The sequence below is a fragment of the Natator depressus genome, chromosome 2 (genome assembly GCF_965152275.1).
Source record: "Natator depressus isolate rNatDep1 chromosome 2, rNatDep2.hap1, whole genome shotgun sequence".
Lineage (NCBI taxonomy): Eukaryota > Metazoa > Chordata > Testudines > Cheloniidae > Natator > Natator depressus.
This window is the reverse complement of record NC_134235.1, coordinates 226739506-226757410: the sequence shown is the minus strand read 5'-3', so window position 1 is coordinate 226757410 and position 17905 is coordinate 226739506. Positions and strand designations below refer to the sequence as shown.

General features: G+C 41.5%; 1 protein-coding gene across 9 annotated transcripts in view; it reads left to right on the top strand.

The window, feature by feature from the left end:
• Positions 1–6758, top strand: part of NEBL (nebulette) — a 399859-nt gene extending 393101 nt beyond the window's left edge. For 3 of the 9 annotated variants that reach the window (XM_074946048.1, XM_074946049.1, XM_074946047.1), the window contains one exon: positions 1256–6751. In XM_074946048.1, the coding sequence (XP_074802149.1) occupies positions 1256–1432 (177 nt within the window). In that variant the 3' untranslated portion in view covers positions 1433–6751. Of the gene's footprint in view, positions 1–1255 lie in introns of all 9 variants that reach the window. The other 6 variants (XM_074946045.1, XM_074946046.1, XM_074946051.1 and 3 more) reach the window with 3 other exon arrangements.
• The last annotated feature ends 11147 nt before the right edge of the window (positions 6759–17905 follow it).

The window sequence follows — 17905 nt, the reverse complement described above, 5'->3', positions numbered from 1 at the left end:
ATTGCTGGATATAGTGAGAAATGGAAAAGAGCTCTTAGGTGAGTGGGATACTGTTTGTGATTCCTGAGCTGCTCTTGGCTTCTGCCAAGAAGCTAGGAAGGAAAAGGAAAGTAGAGAACTCATATGACTTTTTTAAATTAGCAGAACCTGCAGTTTCAGTAGCATTTGGGGAAATTTGGGGAAGGTTCATTCTCCAGCTAAAGTATAACAATCATCTTGCCCATCAAGGCTTAGTGGGAATCCGTTCTCTATGAGTCTAAAGCCACTTTTTAATCTTTGATAGCTGACAATAGTACCAATATATGTATATGAAATAAATATTAAACTTAGGAAGGGAATGTAGTTGACACAGGAGTAGAAGCACTGTGACATTTAGTTAACAAGATTAGTTTGCACTTTATTTATTTGGATTTACATTAAAAAGAGCCTATTGGTGACTGTGGATGCCTTTGCCATCTATTAAAAATATAACTTCAACCCTTATCCCAGCCTTAACCCTAGTATAAACAAGTGTAAACCCAGCTATCCATAAACATTCATGTGAGCAAAATTTTGCTCACAAAAAGATAAAAGAATCACAAATACTTAGTATTTGTGCATGAATACTCATGTACATTTTATGTGTACATGAATAGTGGTACAAATATGTACTCACATGAGCATTCCCACCACAAATATTTACCCAGTCATCATGAAATCTTATCTTCACTAGGAACAAAAAGGTGTGTTCTTAACTCACGTTAGCTAACTTGAGGTGGAATCGTAGTAAAGGTTTGTAGTGTTCATGTGAGGTGGCAGGTCAAATTAGCTAACGTGAGTTAAGAACACGTCTTTTCTCTTAGTGAAGACACAACCCTGTTTGGGATCATCCAAGCAGGACAGAAACAGTACCATGTGGTTTGGATGGCCAGTCATGCAGCATGGATAATTAACTATGGGTAGTGAATACACAAGGCATCAGTAATGGTGAATATTTCCAGAGCGAAATGTGGTTGCATGGTGTATGTAATGCATATGTTCATAAAAATCAGTCTCATGACTGAATTTGCTGAATAAATTATTTGACACAAATAGTCCATCCAGTTCTATTCAGCATATATCTCTTAGATAGTATAGACTGCACTCTCTCTGCATGTGGGTTTGAATTCTATAGTTCAGCTTACTAAAGATAGTGCTGTGTGTATATGTATGAGGCAGAGAAGCAATGTCTGTCAATGGTGGATTCTTCATGGCCCTGTTTCTTTTCCTTCAACAGAGAACATACAGAGCTATGTATGACTACAGTGCTCAAGATGAAGATGAAGTTTCCTTCAGGGATGGGGACTATATCATCAATGTGCAACCAATTGATGATGGCTGGATGTATGGTACAGTTCAGAGAACTGGGAAAACAGGAATGCTTCCAGCAAATTACATTGAGTATGTTAACTAATTTTTGTCCCTAGTCCTTTGAGCTTTATTCTGATTTACTCAAAACTTAACCTTTTGAAACAAAATACTCAGAAGAAACTTTTAAGACCCCATGTTCATTACTTTATCACTAATATAACAATTTGATGTAAGAATCACAATCTGACATACATATCCAAACAGTATTGCTTATAATAATACTTTGTAAGAACAAAAGACATATGTGAAAGCCCGGTGCTGCCTATTATGTAAAGGTTTCCATCCCTTAGCTATAAAGGAGAAATGTCTTTTTCTTAGATTCTCGTTTAAACGTAACCATAACATGGATTCTTTTCTTATGTCACTTTAAGATCACAGGAGGCTAATACTTTCAATTTAGTATCACATTCTAATAATTTTTAAAGCTGTTTAACATAGAGCATTTAATGTCCCAATAAAAATGATGACTGGATAATTCAGCCTTTTAAGTAACAGCAGATAATGTGCTGGTAAAAATCCTACTGCCCAGCAGCCTTACAAGAAACAAAGGTCTGTCTCTTGACAGTGAAAGTTCCCAACTCTCACTTGCCCACACAACCGCACTCATTCCTGGGTCTTACACTGGCTCTCCTTCATGTCTGTGCCCTTATCTCCTGTCAGTTTTACTTGCTTCCCAATCCATCAGTTTTGATTGTGCCTTGATTCATGGCAAATCTGTGTTTTCCACAACATATTTCCCACTGGCACTGTTCAGAGTGCAGAGCCAAATTGCCACCTCTTGTTTCCCTTAAATAATAATTGAGAGACCAGGTGGGTGAGGTAATATGTTTCAATGGATCAACTTCTGTTGGTGAGAGAGACAAGCTTTTGAGCTTACACAGAGCTCTTCTTCAAGCTCAAAAGTTTTCTCTCTCTGACAAACAGAAGCTGGTCCAATGAAAGATATTATCTCACCCACCTTGTCTCTCTAATATCCTGGGCCTGACATGGCTACAGCAACACTGCATACATTAAATAATACTTAACATTTAGATAGCAATGTCCATCTTCAAAGCACTGTACAAACAATTTCCATTACATCCTTTATCCTTAACTATCCTGCTGTAAATAGCCAGTCTTAGGGCTATATACTATGTGGCCTCATGAAGCTTATAGCTACAGCCTTCATTCTTCCCACAAGTGACTTGCTTAATGTCTGCTTTGGTGATAAAACTGACATGTACCCACCCCTGCTGCAAGGGAGTCCTGCACCTGTGTAGAAAAGTTGAGAGGAGCTCTGATTTTATGATATGTTACAGTTCAATGGCCTATTGCTTGAGTTCCTTCCAAAACACTGGCTCTAGTTGTGACATCACTTGGTTGTCCAAAAGTGGGTTATATGTTCACCGAATGATTAAAGAAGGACAAACATCATTGACTGCTATTGAGTTTATTTTTTTCTCATAGCTTCCACCAAAGCAAAAACTAAACAAACAAAAATCCTACCACTCTCATTCCAGCTTCCTCCCCAAAACCAAAAAGAGGAAAAGCTGGTGAATATTATGAGGCAGTCAGCAAAAGGAAAGCTATATATTATGTTTTAGCTCCTAAGATTGATCTTTAGGTCCAACCAAGTTCTTTATTCCTGCATAAAAAGTACTTTGATTCCAGGATTCAGTACCAAAAATGGAAATATTATTGTCCCAAATTGTTTATGCAAAAGATTCCATTTTGGCTTTCTAATACTTCTCTTCCACCTTAAACTCCATTCAAAGTAAGAGGAAAAAGGAAAACTAAAGTGAGTATATTCTCTTTCAACTTTGGATCAGCTAAGCCATTAGTAGGAAACAGTATAAACATTACAGGCCTGATCATTCTGTTACCCACAAACTGCGAGGTATTTTATTTCTGTTGTCCATTGGCTTGTGGTCAAGACTGAAGGATCCAGGTGTGATTCTAATCATTGGGGCACAACAGCTAGTCGCAATATCACGTGGCCCTGATCCTGCTCATTGAGCAGGATACAGTATTCCTCCCTTGCCGTTCTCTTACAGGATCAGGTCCTAAGTCAGAGGGAGCACAAAATCATGTAGTGTCATGGGCGAGTTGGTGCATGTGTGTGTGTGTGTGTTTAAGGAACAATTTTTTTTTCTGTACTCAGATGTGAATTAAAGATGGTAGCCATTTAGTAGCCATCCAGAGTTTTGAAGCTGCACTGGCCTTCCTGTATGTTTTAGTTTTTAAAAATTGAATTAAATTTATGCTGTGTTTATAGAGAATTTTCTATTTCTGATTTCAAAAAGTCAGCCTGCCTGCATTATTTCATTTAACAATAATGAAGGAAGGCAGTAAGTATTCATTATGTTAAAAGCAACCCACCAGTGCAAGACACCTGCCAATTCTGCTTTGCACACAGTTAAAAGGCAGCAAGCTCCTTCACTTCCATTGTATTGTTAATAAGGGAGAAAATCCCATGCTGCAAGACAGAGAACAGTACATTTCTAGGATTGTGTTTTTTTTTAAAAAAAAGAGTAGACCATAAATATTGAAAAGTAAGTGGGACAAGTGTATTTTCTTGTCAGACAAAGAATTTCATGGGTGAAGCTCCCCAGCAGAAATTAACTTCAGAGAGTGGTTAGAAGCAAGAAAAATGACTCTGTAAATCTGAAACCTTGATCTTCCATATTAGGCACATCTGTTATAACTACACTGTGGTTTTAAAATTCTGCAGAAGCCTTGGGAGTTTTGTACATGGAGCAGCTGCAGCAACAGGCCCTTATTCTTTATTGGTATCTTCCATGTCAAATTTGCTAGCTTGGCAAGTCAAACAGCTTCATTTAAATTCCGGACACTTTAAGCTCAGCCTAAATGTGATCTGAAAAGCCGTCTATGTCTGTATCAGTCATCATCACCAGCCATCAGTAACAGGGGGAAGAATTACAATTTATAATGGTTGGAAAATTTTTCTGATGATGTCTGAGGCAGAACTGGATATCATTTGCTGCTGTGGTCTTGTACTAGCTCTGAAGTGCTGACAATGGCAAAAATAAGTTGTCAGTATGCTAAAGAAATATGAATCAGAAGAAACATAGGGAGCACATATATATAGCATCAAGTTGCCATTTTTAGTGTCTTTGAAGACAGACAGACAAACCCATAACCACACTAGCATTCTTCTCAGCTTGGGAGAGGGATATCTAACATTATGTATGGTAACAAGCTAAATCAGGAAATAAACATTTTATCAGGTTAGAAGACTATGATATGCTAAACAATGGAAATAAAACTACCTTTATGAATGTGAATATCCTATAGCCTGGCAAAGCACCTAAAGCAATTTTCAAAATAAAAAACGGTCAAGAAAACAAAAGAGTATGTGAATCCTGTTTCTCTTGAGAATGGTATATCAGCATAATTAATGTGCTCAGTTTAAAATGATTCATTTGCGTAGTAAATTTTTTGTAATGCATGCTTTTAGTAATTTTTGTTCATTTGGAATGGTTTTCTGGTTTTTGATATCTGGGAAAATGAATTCTAATTATAGAGCACTGTTGTTAGCGGTGGTACCCAATATACAAAGTGATTAGGGCCTGGATATCAAAATGTTTTATGAGAGCTACAACTTGTAATCCATAGATCCTCAGTTCAACCACCACAATTTGTAAGTACAATTCTTACAAGGAGTTTGTGAAGCCCTGCTGATATACTGTGGAGTGTTGGGAGAAGTAAATGCCAGATACCGCTTTTTCCACCTTTAAATTGTCTGACAAGCAAGGAAGATAAAACCTAATTCTTTTATTTTACCACAGTGTATCACCCTTACTTCGTACATTGCACACATGAACAGCATCTGACTGGGGAGGGAAATAAGTAAATTCTGGACACAATCATCTCAGAATTCCATAATTCAACTTGGAGTTCACTCATCCCCATTCAAGTGTTAGAAAAATAAGGGCACTGTAATGTGCTATTATTCTTCAAGAACACAAGTATAAATATAATACAGTATATAAGATAGTAATACAGGGCATCTTGCTGTTCATTATACATACATCCGCATTTAGCCTTTTTCTAAACAAAGCTACGATTATGAATACTACAGTAGTAAAGTTCCATTATAGCACATTCGTATTTAATATTGAAATGTGCTTCTCGTGACCACAGTGACTACCACACACCAGTTAAGCAAGGTTAGGGCTCGACAGTGAATCACTTTAATGGATTATATTCTTGATATGTGTGTCCTTCCTAAAAGTTCCCTGGGGACTTGGAAGGCCTCTAGTGCTTGGCCGAGAAGCTAATTTTAGTTTTTATTGTACGGTGATGGTACATCACCTTTCCTTATAAAACAACCAGAAACACAGAAGTGTTGGGCAGAATGTGATATAAAGAATAAAATCTGCTCAATTTGAACTATTTTGAATAACATTCTGTATGAAATATGGTATAAGATGTAGTTAGTAAATATTTAAATACCACACAGAAACAAGCTAAAGATGCTTTCTAAACATAGATCTACATACAACTACATACACTCTAGTGCTTTGTGCTGGCAAGAGCAAACTGCTGGTGAGTTAAAAGGATAAAACATTCTACAGTGCTTTAGCAATCATTCTCCAATCTTTATACCATAGAAACCACACCTCAAATCTCATCACCCCTCTGAAAGAAAATGTGGAGCTATATTTCTTTCTTTAATTGCCTGCACCACTACAGTATATTCAAATGAATTTCATATGCTTTTGTGTCTGATATATAGCGTTTGCATATTGTATCTAAGTTGTAATCCGATTGCTGTTGAAACATTTTTTTTTATTTTAGAAGGAAAATAAGTTATATACTGTAGCATTACAATCATATCTAGTTCAATATTACAAGTTGCTAAACCATCAGAAAGCAGCACTGACTGTATTAACGTTGATTAGCATGGTGTGGAAACTCTCTCAGATGTTGGTTTTTGCAGTGTGATATAAAAAGCAAAAATGAACCGCTGCACAATTTAGCTTATATTTGCTTAAAAGTGTGTAGAGTTCTAGTTACTTTGCAAAACTGTATGTTTTTTGGGAGTATACGGTTATGAAGGAAACACTTGTTTTTTTCAAAGGATGGGGATTATTACTGGATCATATGATGTATCAACATAATTTGGCTTTTGTTATGCAAAAAGTTAACACCAGCTATTAAAATATATTTTAGTAGAAATGCTTTAATTCCTGTTTTTCCTCTGCACTGTGAATCTTTAAACCTGGGTGGACTAGAGCAACATTCATGCTGCCCAAAATATTAACCTATGCAAACTAGTTCACATTTTATTTGATGTCACAGTGGATGTAACATTACAGAATTTATTCTGCATAACATACAATGGCATTGAAATAAAATATTAAACCTAGGATTATGTATGTATTATGTTCATAAACAAAACACATCAAAACTACCATACTCATTGATATAGGTTACACAAGTTAATTGTTTATTGCTTCAACCAAGGATGCTTTGTATTTTCAAACATGAATGAAGAATATAGCCAGATTTGGCTCAAGTTTGGTCACTAAATGTGTTTTCCTAAAAATGCATTTTGTTTCCTGCACTTTTCAGGAGGTTAACATGCTTTCTTCAGGTTGCATTTGGAATCCATCAACATAACATTAATTTCACATTTCATCACCCTTGATTTACTTAAATAAATGCCGGTAATAAGTAAATGGAGTCCTCTGATCTGACTCATATTGGCTGCTGTTCCTTGAATTGGTGGGTGGTTAGGCATGTTCTCATTACAGCATATTGCCAACCAAAACAAATCGGATTACTGTCTTCCTTAGGTTAATTCACACCAAATCAAATCAAGGGCATTTGCTCACTTTAATTCACTTATATTAAATTACTTTAAAAATTCCAAGAATAAATTTAATTTTAAAAAAATCACAATATAGTGTATATTGGATCTGCTAAAACCATCCGGTAGTAACACGTTACTTTGCCTAGTTGTGAGTTTTATTTATTGCAGTATTAAATGCATAGTCCTATCCTCTCCAATGGAAACTTTCAATGTTTAGAAACTATTATTTTTAAAAGAAGAAAAAAATAGGCTATTAGCAGTGAACGAATAGAAATGAAGCAGGCGAATGGTATGCTCCAGGAATTATTTTGGGAAAGTTCAACGTCCATGCTATGTAGGAGGTGAGACTAGATGATGACAATGGTCTCTTCTGGCCTTAGAACAGAAATCCTCAAACTTTTGAGGGCCGAGCCCCCCCAGTTCCCTCCCGGAGCTGGGAGAGGCTGGAGAGGGGGCGACCTGGACAGAAGTAAGGGGGCCAAGGCTGGGGCCGCAGGGATGGGGCTGGGGACTGAGCTGCGGCCTGGGGCGGAAACGGAGTCGCAACTAGGCTGTGATGGGAGCCTGTAGCTGGGCCTGCGGCAAGGTGCAGTTTCGCACCTGGCCCCCGCCCCTTCCTGCTTCCAACCTTGGTCCCAGGCAGGAGTGAAGCCACAGCTAGGCCCCAAGCCACGTGCGGAGCTGTGCTGAGGCTGGAGATGGGGCCAGGCATGGGGACGGGAGCCAAGGCAATGGCTGGGGGCGGGGCCAGAGCAGAGCTCAGGGCAGAGACGAGCTGGGTGGCGCTTCCCCCCCCACCATGGGGGCTGGCCCAGACCCGCTGCCTCCCCACCGAAGGTATTGCCACACACACCCCAGGGGGGCGCACCCCACACTTTGGGGACCCCTGCCTTAGAATCTATGGAGAGCTGGTATGTATGTTCCAGCCAAGTAATACATGCTTCCCACTGTACGATGTTTCTCAGTGGAAACATACATTATAGTTTTCTATGAAGTTTCATAAAGTGTAGTGCATGGATTCTTCCCTCCATAAGGCTTTTGTATATTAGGGATGCCCTGATACAACGAACGCCTCCTTTTATGCTGTAGCACACATCACTTTCCAATGGGAAAATCATTATGATCCGCCTAATCAGAGTGCATGTAACTTGTAAGTCCAGTGTATAACCTGTTAAAGCAGCTGGAGCACCAGAGTTTTTCTCTCTCTATCTTAAATATATCACTCAGACACAGATCAGGCCCTCATTCAACAACATCATGTCCAAGAAAGCACTGGAATGAAGAAACACGTCAAGTTCTCCATGTCTTCGTTGCCTCCACAGAGTCGCACTACCGAAGCCATTCTCCTCGCCATGTGCCACAGAACTTTTTAGAGCAGTAGCTACCAATTAGAGGGCATGCACAGATCTCTTGAGTGAACGGTATATAGATTGTAGCGCCACTGAAGTTTGGCTCGGCAGCCCCTATGTGAAGGTGCTGCTCAGCCAAAACTACATGATGCTGCGACCCCAGAAGCCAGGTTTCAATGCTGCTCAGGTTGGGGATCCTCTTGAACTGCCCTTTTTTCCCCCACTTCCAGGTGTACCTGTCCCCCAATTGGTGCTCCTGCCAAAGGTTCGCACCATGCGTAACATGCATATGGCTGCAGGCACCATGTGGGAATTGGGGGTGTGGGAAATTGTTATTGATTTTGTATTGCCACAGCCCTTGCCTAAGATGGCAGATCCATCTAAAAAAGTGTGGCTTAAAGAATGTTTCTTTGCCTTGTTTCATACAAACATACAGATTTTTTTAAGTTAGCTCAGTCTGTAGATATGTTGGAAGCTGTCTGGTGTTCACTATCTGTGTAAAGCACAGCCAAGAGAAAAGAGGGAAATGCCAACTTTTTCTCAACGTTATTCAAACATTTAAAAAAAACCCAAAGTCTCAATACTATTCTTTTTCATACCTGTTAATGTCAAAGGATTCAGAATTAATTCTATAGGGAATTGGGACTTAAATTGCCGAAAAATCCCTAGTGGTTTAAAATCCATTTTAGCTTTATAGTTTGAGACACACAGACAAAGAAGGAAAATTAAAGGGAAGGTATTTCTATGATCTGGTGACTATGGTTTACTCTTTTCCCAAACGAAGGTAGCTGAGCATTGCTCAGGTTGTAGAAAACCTCCAGTTGTACAGATCTAGTCCAAATAACACTTGAACCTATTTCCAGGGACTAACAGGATTTCATAAAGTTACTGTACACTAGATAGTTTACTTACTGGTTACAAGCATATGTTTGAGAGAAGCTAAAACTCTGCACTGTAAAACCATACATATGTATGCATACATATAGTATACAGTTTTGTTTTATATAAAAATACAGTAGATTATTCAAATGAAAACATACTATGATCAGATGTGTCATTCTAGAGAGAGCAGAGGGTACACTGGATAGGACTCTGATATATGGTAGGCATTGATTTGATTATGGAGGCAAACTGGGGGTTGATATTCGAAGAAATGCATTACGCTTTAGCAGTCCCTGATTGCTTATTACAAATGATAACATAAAATTCCTCCTCCTCCCTCCTGCATGGTGTTGGTAAAATGTACATTTTCATGGAGTGGCCTGTTCTTATACCAGAGAGAACTGCTGGGTATCTGTGCCCACTTGCTTTTAATGGTGGGAACGTACACACATCTTTCTGAGCATGAACATCTGGTCCTTAAAATCCAGTTTCACATCAGTTTGGACTAGATGACCTTTTGCGGTCCTTTCAGCCCTACATGATTCTGAACTCCCAGTCTCTCTGCCTTCAGCAGCAAGCTGGCTGCTTGTGCAGTTCTTTGTTTCTACCAGGAACTTTTCTATGTCTACCCCGTGCCACCCCCACTACTTTCTTCCCTGCCATCCTTATAGCCTATGGGATCCAGTCACTTTGGCTTTGGATGGCCTTAGGGGAGAAGCCTTCAAGAAGTGTTTCAAGACACCAAGAGCAGTTTTAAGTTGTTAGAAAAAGTGCCAGCTCTCATCAGCAATAATAGCTGAGCACTTTGAAGAACCAGTTCATCACAACAGCATTTGGCCAGCTGACACCATTTGAAACCTCCATGAAGTTCCTCCATAGCACACGCTCAGCCTGTTGCCACCCAATATGGCCTTCCTTTCCTCCTCTATGAAACCTGTTTCATAAACAGTCCCTCAGATCCAGTGCCCTGTGTCTCTCTAGCCATACTGACAGACACCCCTCTCTCCTATACAGCCCCTTTTGGGACTCTAGATTCAGGATAGAAACCTTAGTTTTGTTCCTCCAGGATTTTTTCCCTCAGAACCCTTTGTGTTCAAAGCATCTCAAAGAGGCCTACTTATAGATGTCTAGTCACCCAGCTCACTACAAGTTGCTATGCGTTTGCTTTGACTAAACACTACCAGTATACAGCCTCCTCATTTGTCCTTTCATTGCCTCTCCCTCCTCCCGCTGTGTGGTTTCCAGTTGCTGATGACTGTGAGAAAGGAAGACATCCATATTTTTCATGATCTGAAAGACTTCCTAGTCAAGCTGTGCTCTTCCATCTTTCTCAAACTCATCTCAATCAAGTTATCACTTTCCTCCCTGATCATGGGTTCATCACCAACTGTTAGAGAAAAATCTCTGTTTCTCTCTCAGGATCTGATTTACCAGACAGTCAGATTCACGACTCAGAAGGACCTAGTCCTCCTTCCATCCAGCAAAGTCTCTAAGATCTAGGACATGGTTCCAGGCCTGCTTTCCAACTATGCAGATCACGGGTCCAGGCCTGCTTTCCAACTATGCAGATCACAAATGCTCACCTCTGCAAACACGGTACAGAGAACCATATTATGTATTGGGACTTCTTCTGTTTATGGGTGGAATGTGAGCCCCTCCTTCGGGAAGGCTAGTCACTTGGTCCTGCCCCTTCTGCCCAAGGCCTGCCCTTACCGCCCCACATCCGCTAGAGCCCTGAGAAACCCCCCGTGGCCAGAGGAGCCCCGGCCAAACCGCCCCAGGCTGCCAGCCAGCACTAGGTCGCTGGCCGGCCCCAGTACCGGCTCCAGCACCAGCCCGCTAACTGCCCTCAGCGTCAACTCCAGTGCCGGGTTGCCCACTAGCCTCAGGGCCAGCCTCAGCTGCCTGCTGGCCTTCTGCAGGAGCTGAGCTCCCGCCATCTTAGTGGAACATGTGTAGGGCCAGGCTTGGCTTAGCCTCCTCTGGCCTGTTATACCCACTGCCAATGATTCCATTCCTAATCATCCTCAATTTGAGTTTATAAGGAGGAGTCGCTTGTCTGACCTGAATACACTTGACCAAAGTCCAGGGTCCCTGGGATGGTGGCTATTGCAGAAAAATCTGACATCTGGGAAACCTCTGATGTATCTCCTCCCCCCAACCAGAATCACACTGACATGGATCCACATATGGACACCAGATCCTTGTTGGCCTATGGTGCAAGTGTGAATTGAACCCAAGTATCAATGTTTTAGAGCTAAGAGTGGTGGGTCTAGCAATTCAATACATTCTCATCTTCATTTCTACTCCAGCATTTCAAGCAGAAATCAACGATTGCAATAAGCTGATTATCACATCTGCATTAGGGCTCTACACATCTTTTCAAAGTAGAGACAATCCATTGGGCCATCTTGGCCACTTGAGTCCAAGGATAGTTAAACAGATAGGCAGACTGGCTCAGCAAAGGAACCCTATACCAAGGTAATCCTTCAATTCTGGCCTGTATGTTCTCAAACCATAACCTCCCTTTGTGTACCACTTTGGCATGCAGTTCCTCATCTATTGCTCCAAGCATTGACTTTCAGGCATGGAGGACAGATGGATTCTCAATCAACTATATGCCTTCCCTTCTCTCCATCTTCCCTCAGAGGTAGTGGAGAAAATCCTGGAGACCTAGCAAAGGTCATTCTCTTTGCTTCCTTTTGGTCCTGAAGACCCTGGTTCTTCATTCTGCTTCAAAATGTCCCTCCCCAACACAGTGGCCTTTCCACCCTGAGGACCATTTATAAATAGTTTTTCGTCAGTGATACAGAGCTTAGGTACAGGTGTTCAAGTTTCAGTCCTTGAACACTACATGTTACTGGCTTTAAAGACACCTTTGCAGTTCATCCTTATGTCTCTCACTTCTTCAACACCTTCTCATGTCTCAAACTAGCTATCAGGTGTCTGGTAGCTAAATGGAGTCTTACTTTGGTCCTTTGTGCTTTCTGTTAGCCCCTCTTCAAACCATTGGAAAGGTTTTCCTCTACTTTCTCACTATCAAAGTCACATTCCTTGAGGTGGTTACCTCTGTGAGAAGGGGAAAGGTCAGTAAAGTAGGAGCACTTTACTTCAAATAACTCTTCCTTCATGCAGCTCCCCAAATAACACACAAAATGTATTCTCCATTGCAAGTCAGTCAGGTAATTGTTCTTTATTCTGCCTGTGCACCCATCCTACCAAAAAAAAAAAATCTACATTGTCTGCATGTGGTCAGAGGTCACAAATTCTGCTCAGACAAGACAGCCCTCCTCAAAAGGTATGATGTGTTTCTGGCCTATGTTTATAGTAGAATGTCAACAAGGAACGTCTACAATCTCCAGATTGATCATCGTACCTATCAGAGAATCCTATGATTCCAGAACATGGCAGCTGATCCACTTCACTGAACAGAATGTTGTAAATGTATTTAGCCTGTAGGGTGTACATTGGTTTAATCTAGAATGCCCTCTATGATTTGAAAAACTGTTTTCCTTTGGATTCTGTGCTCCTTCCACTAGGTCCACTAACAGTCCTGTGGGCCAAAACTAACAGGACCTCCTATGAAAATTGTAAAGCTGCTTCCTAGGATCCTCTTGCTGTGTTTGCCAGGCTTTACAAAGCGGACAAGGTGGCCACTGCACACACTTCCTTTGGGCACAGGAGCTTGCAGACCATCTATTCTGTTTACTTTGTTAGTTTTATATTTTTGTTGTTCAGTATTATATAATTTCCAGTTGTTTGAACTAAATTTTTTCTTCTGTCATCCCTCTCTGTTGTTCTACTGCTTTCTGCTTTTCAGCTCTGCTCTCCAGATTGGCAGAGGACCATTCCACAAGAATAGACCTGATCTGTCTCATGGAATGGCCTTTTGCCCATCTGGACATCCCTTTCCTGGGGCTTGGTTTTGTTAGTTTTTTCTAATAATTCCTCCAGGTTTTTACCCTTCTCTGGAAGCATGTGGGTGTTTGGTGCTCTTAAGGGTCAGGACCTGGCCTTTGGGGGGAGAGATTTGCACATTCCTGCTACCAACAGCAAGGGCAGCAGAGCTACCCCACAGTTCTCTCTGGCTTGGCAGATGGCCACTTCACAAAAAGATGTGTTGGAGACCCCAGGGCATGGCCACTTGTTAAGTCGAGGGGATGGAAGGCCATAAGGGTCGAGGAGGTCTCCCTGCTGAAGGCCTAAGGGCTTCTTCTCAACCCCCCTTAATAGAATTCAGGCGTGGCTCGTTTGAGTAAGCTCTTTTGCTCTTAAAACAATGTTGCAGTTGTAGATAATGCCTTATAGTGTAAGGTTTGCTGACGCCAAGTTAAAGATAATAGGAGATAGTTACAAGGCCAGACAGAATGTGCTGGTTGTTTAAGTTGCTAGGAATGCTTGTTAGAGGTTGCAGGAAATAAACATTGTTGTAACCCATATAAGGAAGGCAGAGTATTTGTGCAAAGTTTTAATTGGCTGATGTGTAGTGCAGTAGCATTAAGGAATATAAAAGTGTGTGTAATGACCTGCTCTGGTGTGCAGGATTTGAGCTTCTATTCTCCCTGTACCTTGTTTGCAGCTGCAAATAAATTTTTCTGCTTCTCCACCCCATTGTGATTATTGAGTGAAACATACCGGGTAACGAACCCCTGCTGTTGTTTTGCCTCTCAGCATTGGGTGCCGGCAACAGATACATTAACAGGTAAGATAGAACTGATCTACTCCTGTAACTAAATAGGAGATGTGACCCCTCCACATCTTCCAGGCCCTTAAAGATTGCTCCTTCTATAAATATTGCTGACCTCAAGACTTCATACTCAAACTGAGTAATCTCTGTCTGAGAGGTGTGCCCCTTTTCCTTTGCCATTTTGGACTACTTGGGGCTAACCGTTAAGACCACTCAGAGCCCTCAGCTAGCACAGATCATGGCAACCAACCTGCTTAACTGAACAGGGATGGTGTAAACATATCCAGCCTATACTGTGAGCACTGATTTAGTCTAGAAAGCCCTGTGTGATTTGCAGTCTATACAAATAGCCAACTCCTCCCCTGGTATGCTATACCTGAGCAGCACAGTTGCCTCTGGCAATACTATTTGGGAACCATAGTTCACATGAGGATAACTGGGCCACTACTGCTTAGTAAAATATTCCACAGAGGCAAAGGCAGTTTTATGTCTTCTTTCTGGGTCAGAGATCTGATCATGAGTTAAAATCTGGCCCTACATTTTTAAAAGATATTTAGGCACCTACAGATGCAAGTAAGCACCAAGGAGTAGTTTCAAATAAAATTTTGAACCCAATGGGAGTTAGGTGCTTTTGAAAATCCCAGTAGGTGCCTATCTGCATCTGTAGGCACTGAGTTGTATTCGAAAGCTGCACCTTAGTGAACTGTTAAATTAAAGATAAAACATCCTGTTTGTGGGCCCAATCCTGCTCCCATTTATGTCAGAGAGTTTTGCCTTTGAGCAGAACTGGTTCCAAAGCGTGCATGCGTCTCTTGTGAGCTAGTCACAATAAAAACAGAACCTAAGGGATGGCTTTTTAAAGGTATGGCGGTGCCTAAAGGTGCAGATTGGGATTAGCATTGAGATACCTAAACACTTTTAGTTAGCTGTCCCTAAGTGCCTTTGGACATATTCAAACCTGATCACTCTGGATGTGTAAGGATTGCTCTATACGAGAAGTTGCTCCAGTTTAAAAGTCTATTTTAAAAAGTGCAACATTGTGTGCAGAGACTCTTTCGACTGATTAAAACCCAGCTTGTATTGGTTTAGTGTCAGATGGTGATGTTACAGGCACAAACAACATCAATTTACAGTTTACCAATTTGGAACAATTTTTACCAATGGATTTTCCATCAGTGACCATTTTGAAATCTAGATTGGATGTTTTGTAAAAGCTCTGCTCTAGGAATTATTTTGGGGAAGTTCTATGGCCTGAGCTCTATAGGAGGTCAGACTGGATGGAGCTGTCCTTGGAATCTAGGCGTCTGTGTCCACACAAGGGTTATTACTGGTGTAGCTAAACTGGTTTTTAAATCAATTTCAGTTAAACTGAAGCAATTTCTGCATGCAGATAGGCCTTAAAAAAAACTTTACATTTTAATGGGAAGTAAAACACCAGACACTAAAATGACCATATGTTGATTACTTCACTTCAAAAAATGTAAAGTTACATTTACTGAACTGTGGAGTAAAACATTGTTTTATTTGCACCCTTTATTATGTATAAAGGAGAAAGGCATAACAAGAACCAATGGCTGGAAGTTAAAGCTAGACAAGTTTAAATCAGAAAAAAGGCACAAATTTTTATCAGCAAGGATGATTAACAAACTCCCAAGTGAAGTGTTGGATTTTCCATCTCTGGATGCCATCAGATGAAGACCGGGTGCCTCCCTGGAAGATACGCTTTTGTCAAACAAGCTATTGGGCTCAGTGCAGGGGTAATTCTTTTGCGTTTGTTATACAGGAGGTCAGGCTAGACAATCTAATGGTCCCTTCTGGCCTAAAATCTATGAAAGGCCCCCATACCCTCCCTTCCCCATCAGTTGGCAGAGGAAGATCCAGACTAAGTGATATCACTGGTCAGGCCCCCTGCCAAAAATCTTGCTCAGCGTCTCCTGTAAAAAGAGAAACATACTGAGCTGATATTTAAGGAAAAGAGGGTAGGGGGGGAAGCATTTAAAAATATGCCACTTGGAGATGGTCCTTTTAAAAATATTTTCTGAAAGTTGTATAAATGTTTAAACTGTTTCAAATGGTATATAGTAAACCACGCATGAGCAACAGAGTTTTATAACAGCAATGTCCTGCTGTGTTTCCCACCTCTCTTTACCAGTCACTGAGTTCTCACTGGGACATGTGTTTTCTTTTTGATAAGGAACACATTCTCTCTCTATTGCATAAAATTCTTTAATCTTTTAACATGCTCCTATGCAACACTTTGTCTTTATATACTATAAAGAAGCAATAAAGGCAAAAGGGGATGGGGTGGGAAGAAGGGGTAGGGTTTTTTCTCCTTTTGGCTTTGCAGTTCATCTTTTCTATTTCAGCTGGGAAAACTATTGGCAATCCAGCTAGCAGTTTACCCAAGTGAAATTCAGACACATGCCACAGTATGATTTATAGGAAATGTTTCCATTGTACTTTCTTTCATCTCATCTTGCACTTTACTACTACTAAATCAGCGCTTTTAAGATGTGTAATTAGGATGGGGTAGATTCTCATCTGGTGAAAACTGGTATAGTTCTATTGGCTTCACTTGAACGATGCATAAAACAGATGAGGATTTGGACCCATGTATTGCAAGAATTTAAAGTCTGTCATTTTGAAAGTAATGTGGAGTAGATGAAAAGAAGCTCAGTTAGTATATCAATAACCAGGAAACTTTGAAGGTTGATTTTAAGTTATTTCCCCCCCCCCCACATAAATTGTTCTTCTATAAATTGGTATTTTTAAGCTAAGACAAATCAATCTCCGGCACTGTCAATGACCCTCCTCAAGCCCCTTTGGCTTTACCTGATTCCACTTCTCCGCTGCTTTCTCAGACCCAGCACTGAGTTTCTTCCAAGCCCAAGTATCTTTATCTTTATATATATATATTTATATATATACACACACACACACACACACACACACACACACACACACACACACACACTTTCCAGACCTAGAACTGCTAGCAAGAGAGAAGTGGGGAAGGCAGTGGCTTGAGGTAGCTTGGGATGGGGGAAAGGATCCTGAGTCTGGAGAAGGATTTGGGAGAAGCAGGCTGGGAATGTAATTCAGTGACTCTATTCAGGTAGTATGAGATTCTGGAGAGGAATCACTAAATTATGGAGGGTGGGAATAGGAGTTGGGACTTGGGGAAAGCCACTTCTAGTAGACAATTTGTTAGCAGTTATGCCCAGTATAGGGTTGCCAATTTTCTGATTGCAGAAAACCGAACACCCTTTCCCGGCCCCACCCCTGCTCACTCCATTCCCCCCTCCCTCCGTCACTGCTCTCTCCCAGCTGGGGGTGTAGGGTCTGGAGTGGAGCCATGGATTAGAGATGCAGGAGGGGACTGCAGGTTGGGGCAGAGGTTTGGGGTATAGAAGGGGGTACGGGCTCTGGGCTGGGGCCAGAAATGAGGGGTTCAGGGCGCAGAAGGGGGCTTCAGGCTGGGGCAGGGTGTGGGCTCTGGGAGGGGACTCAGGGCTGAGGTATGGGAGGGGGTAAGGGCTCTGGGCTGGGGGCAGGGATGAGGGGTTTGGGGTGTGGGAGGGGGCTCTAGGCGGGGTCAAGGGGTTGGAGTGTGGGAAGGGGTACAGACTTCGGGCTGGGAGTGTGGGCTCTGGGTTGGGGCCAGGGGTACAGGAGGCGGCCCGGGGTTTGGAGTGTGAGAGGGAGTGTGGGCTCTGGGAGGGGGCTCAGGGCTGGGGCAGAGGGTTGGGGTGTGGGTGGGTGTGGGGTGCTGGCTCCAGG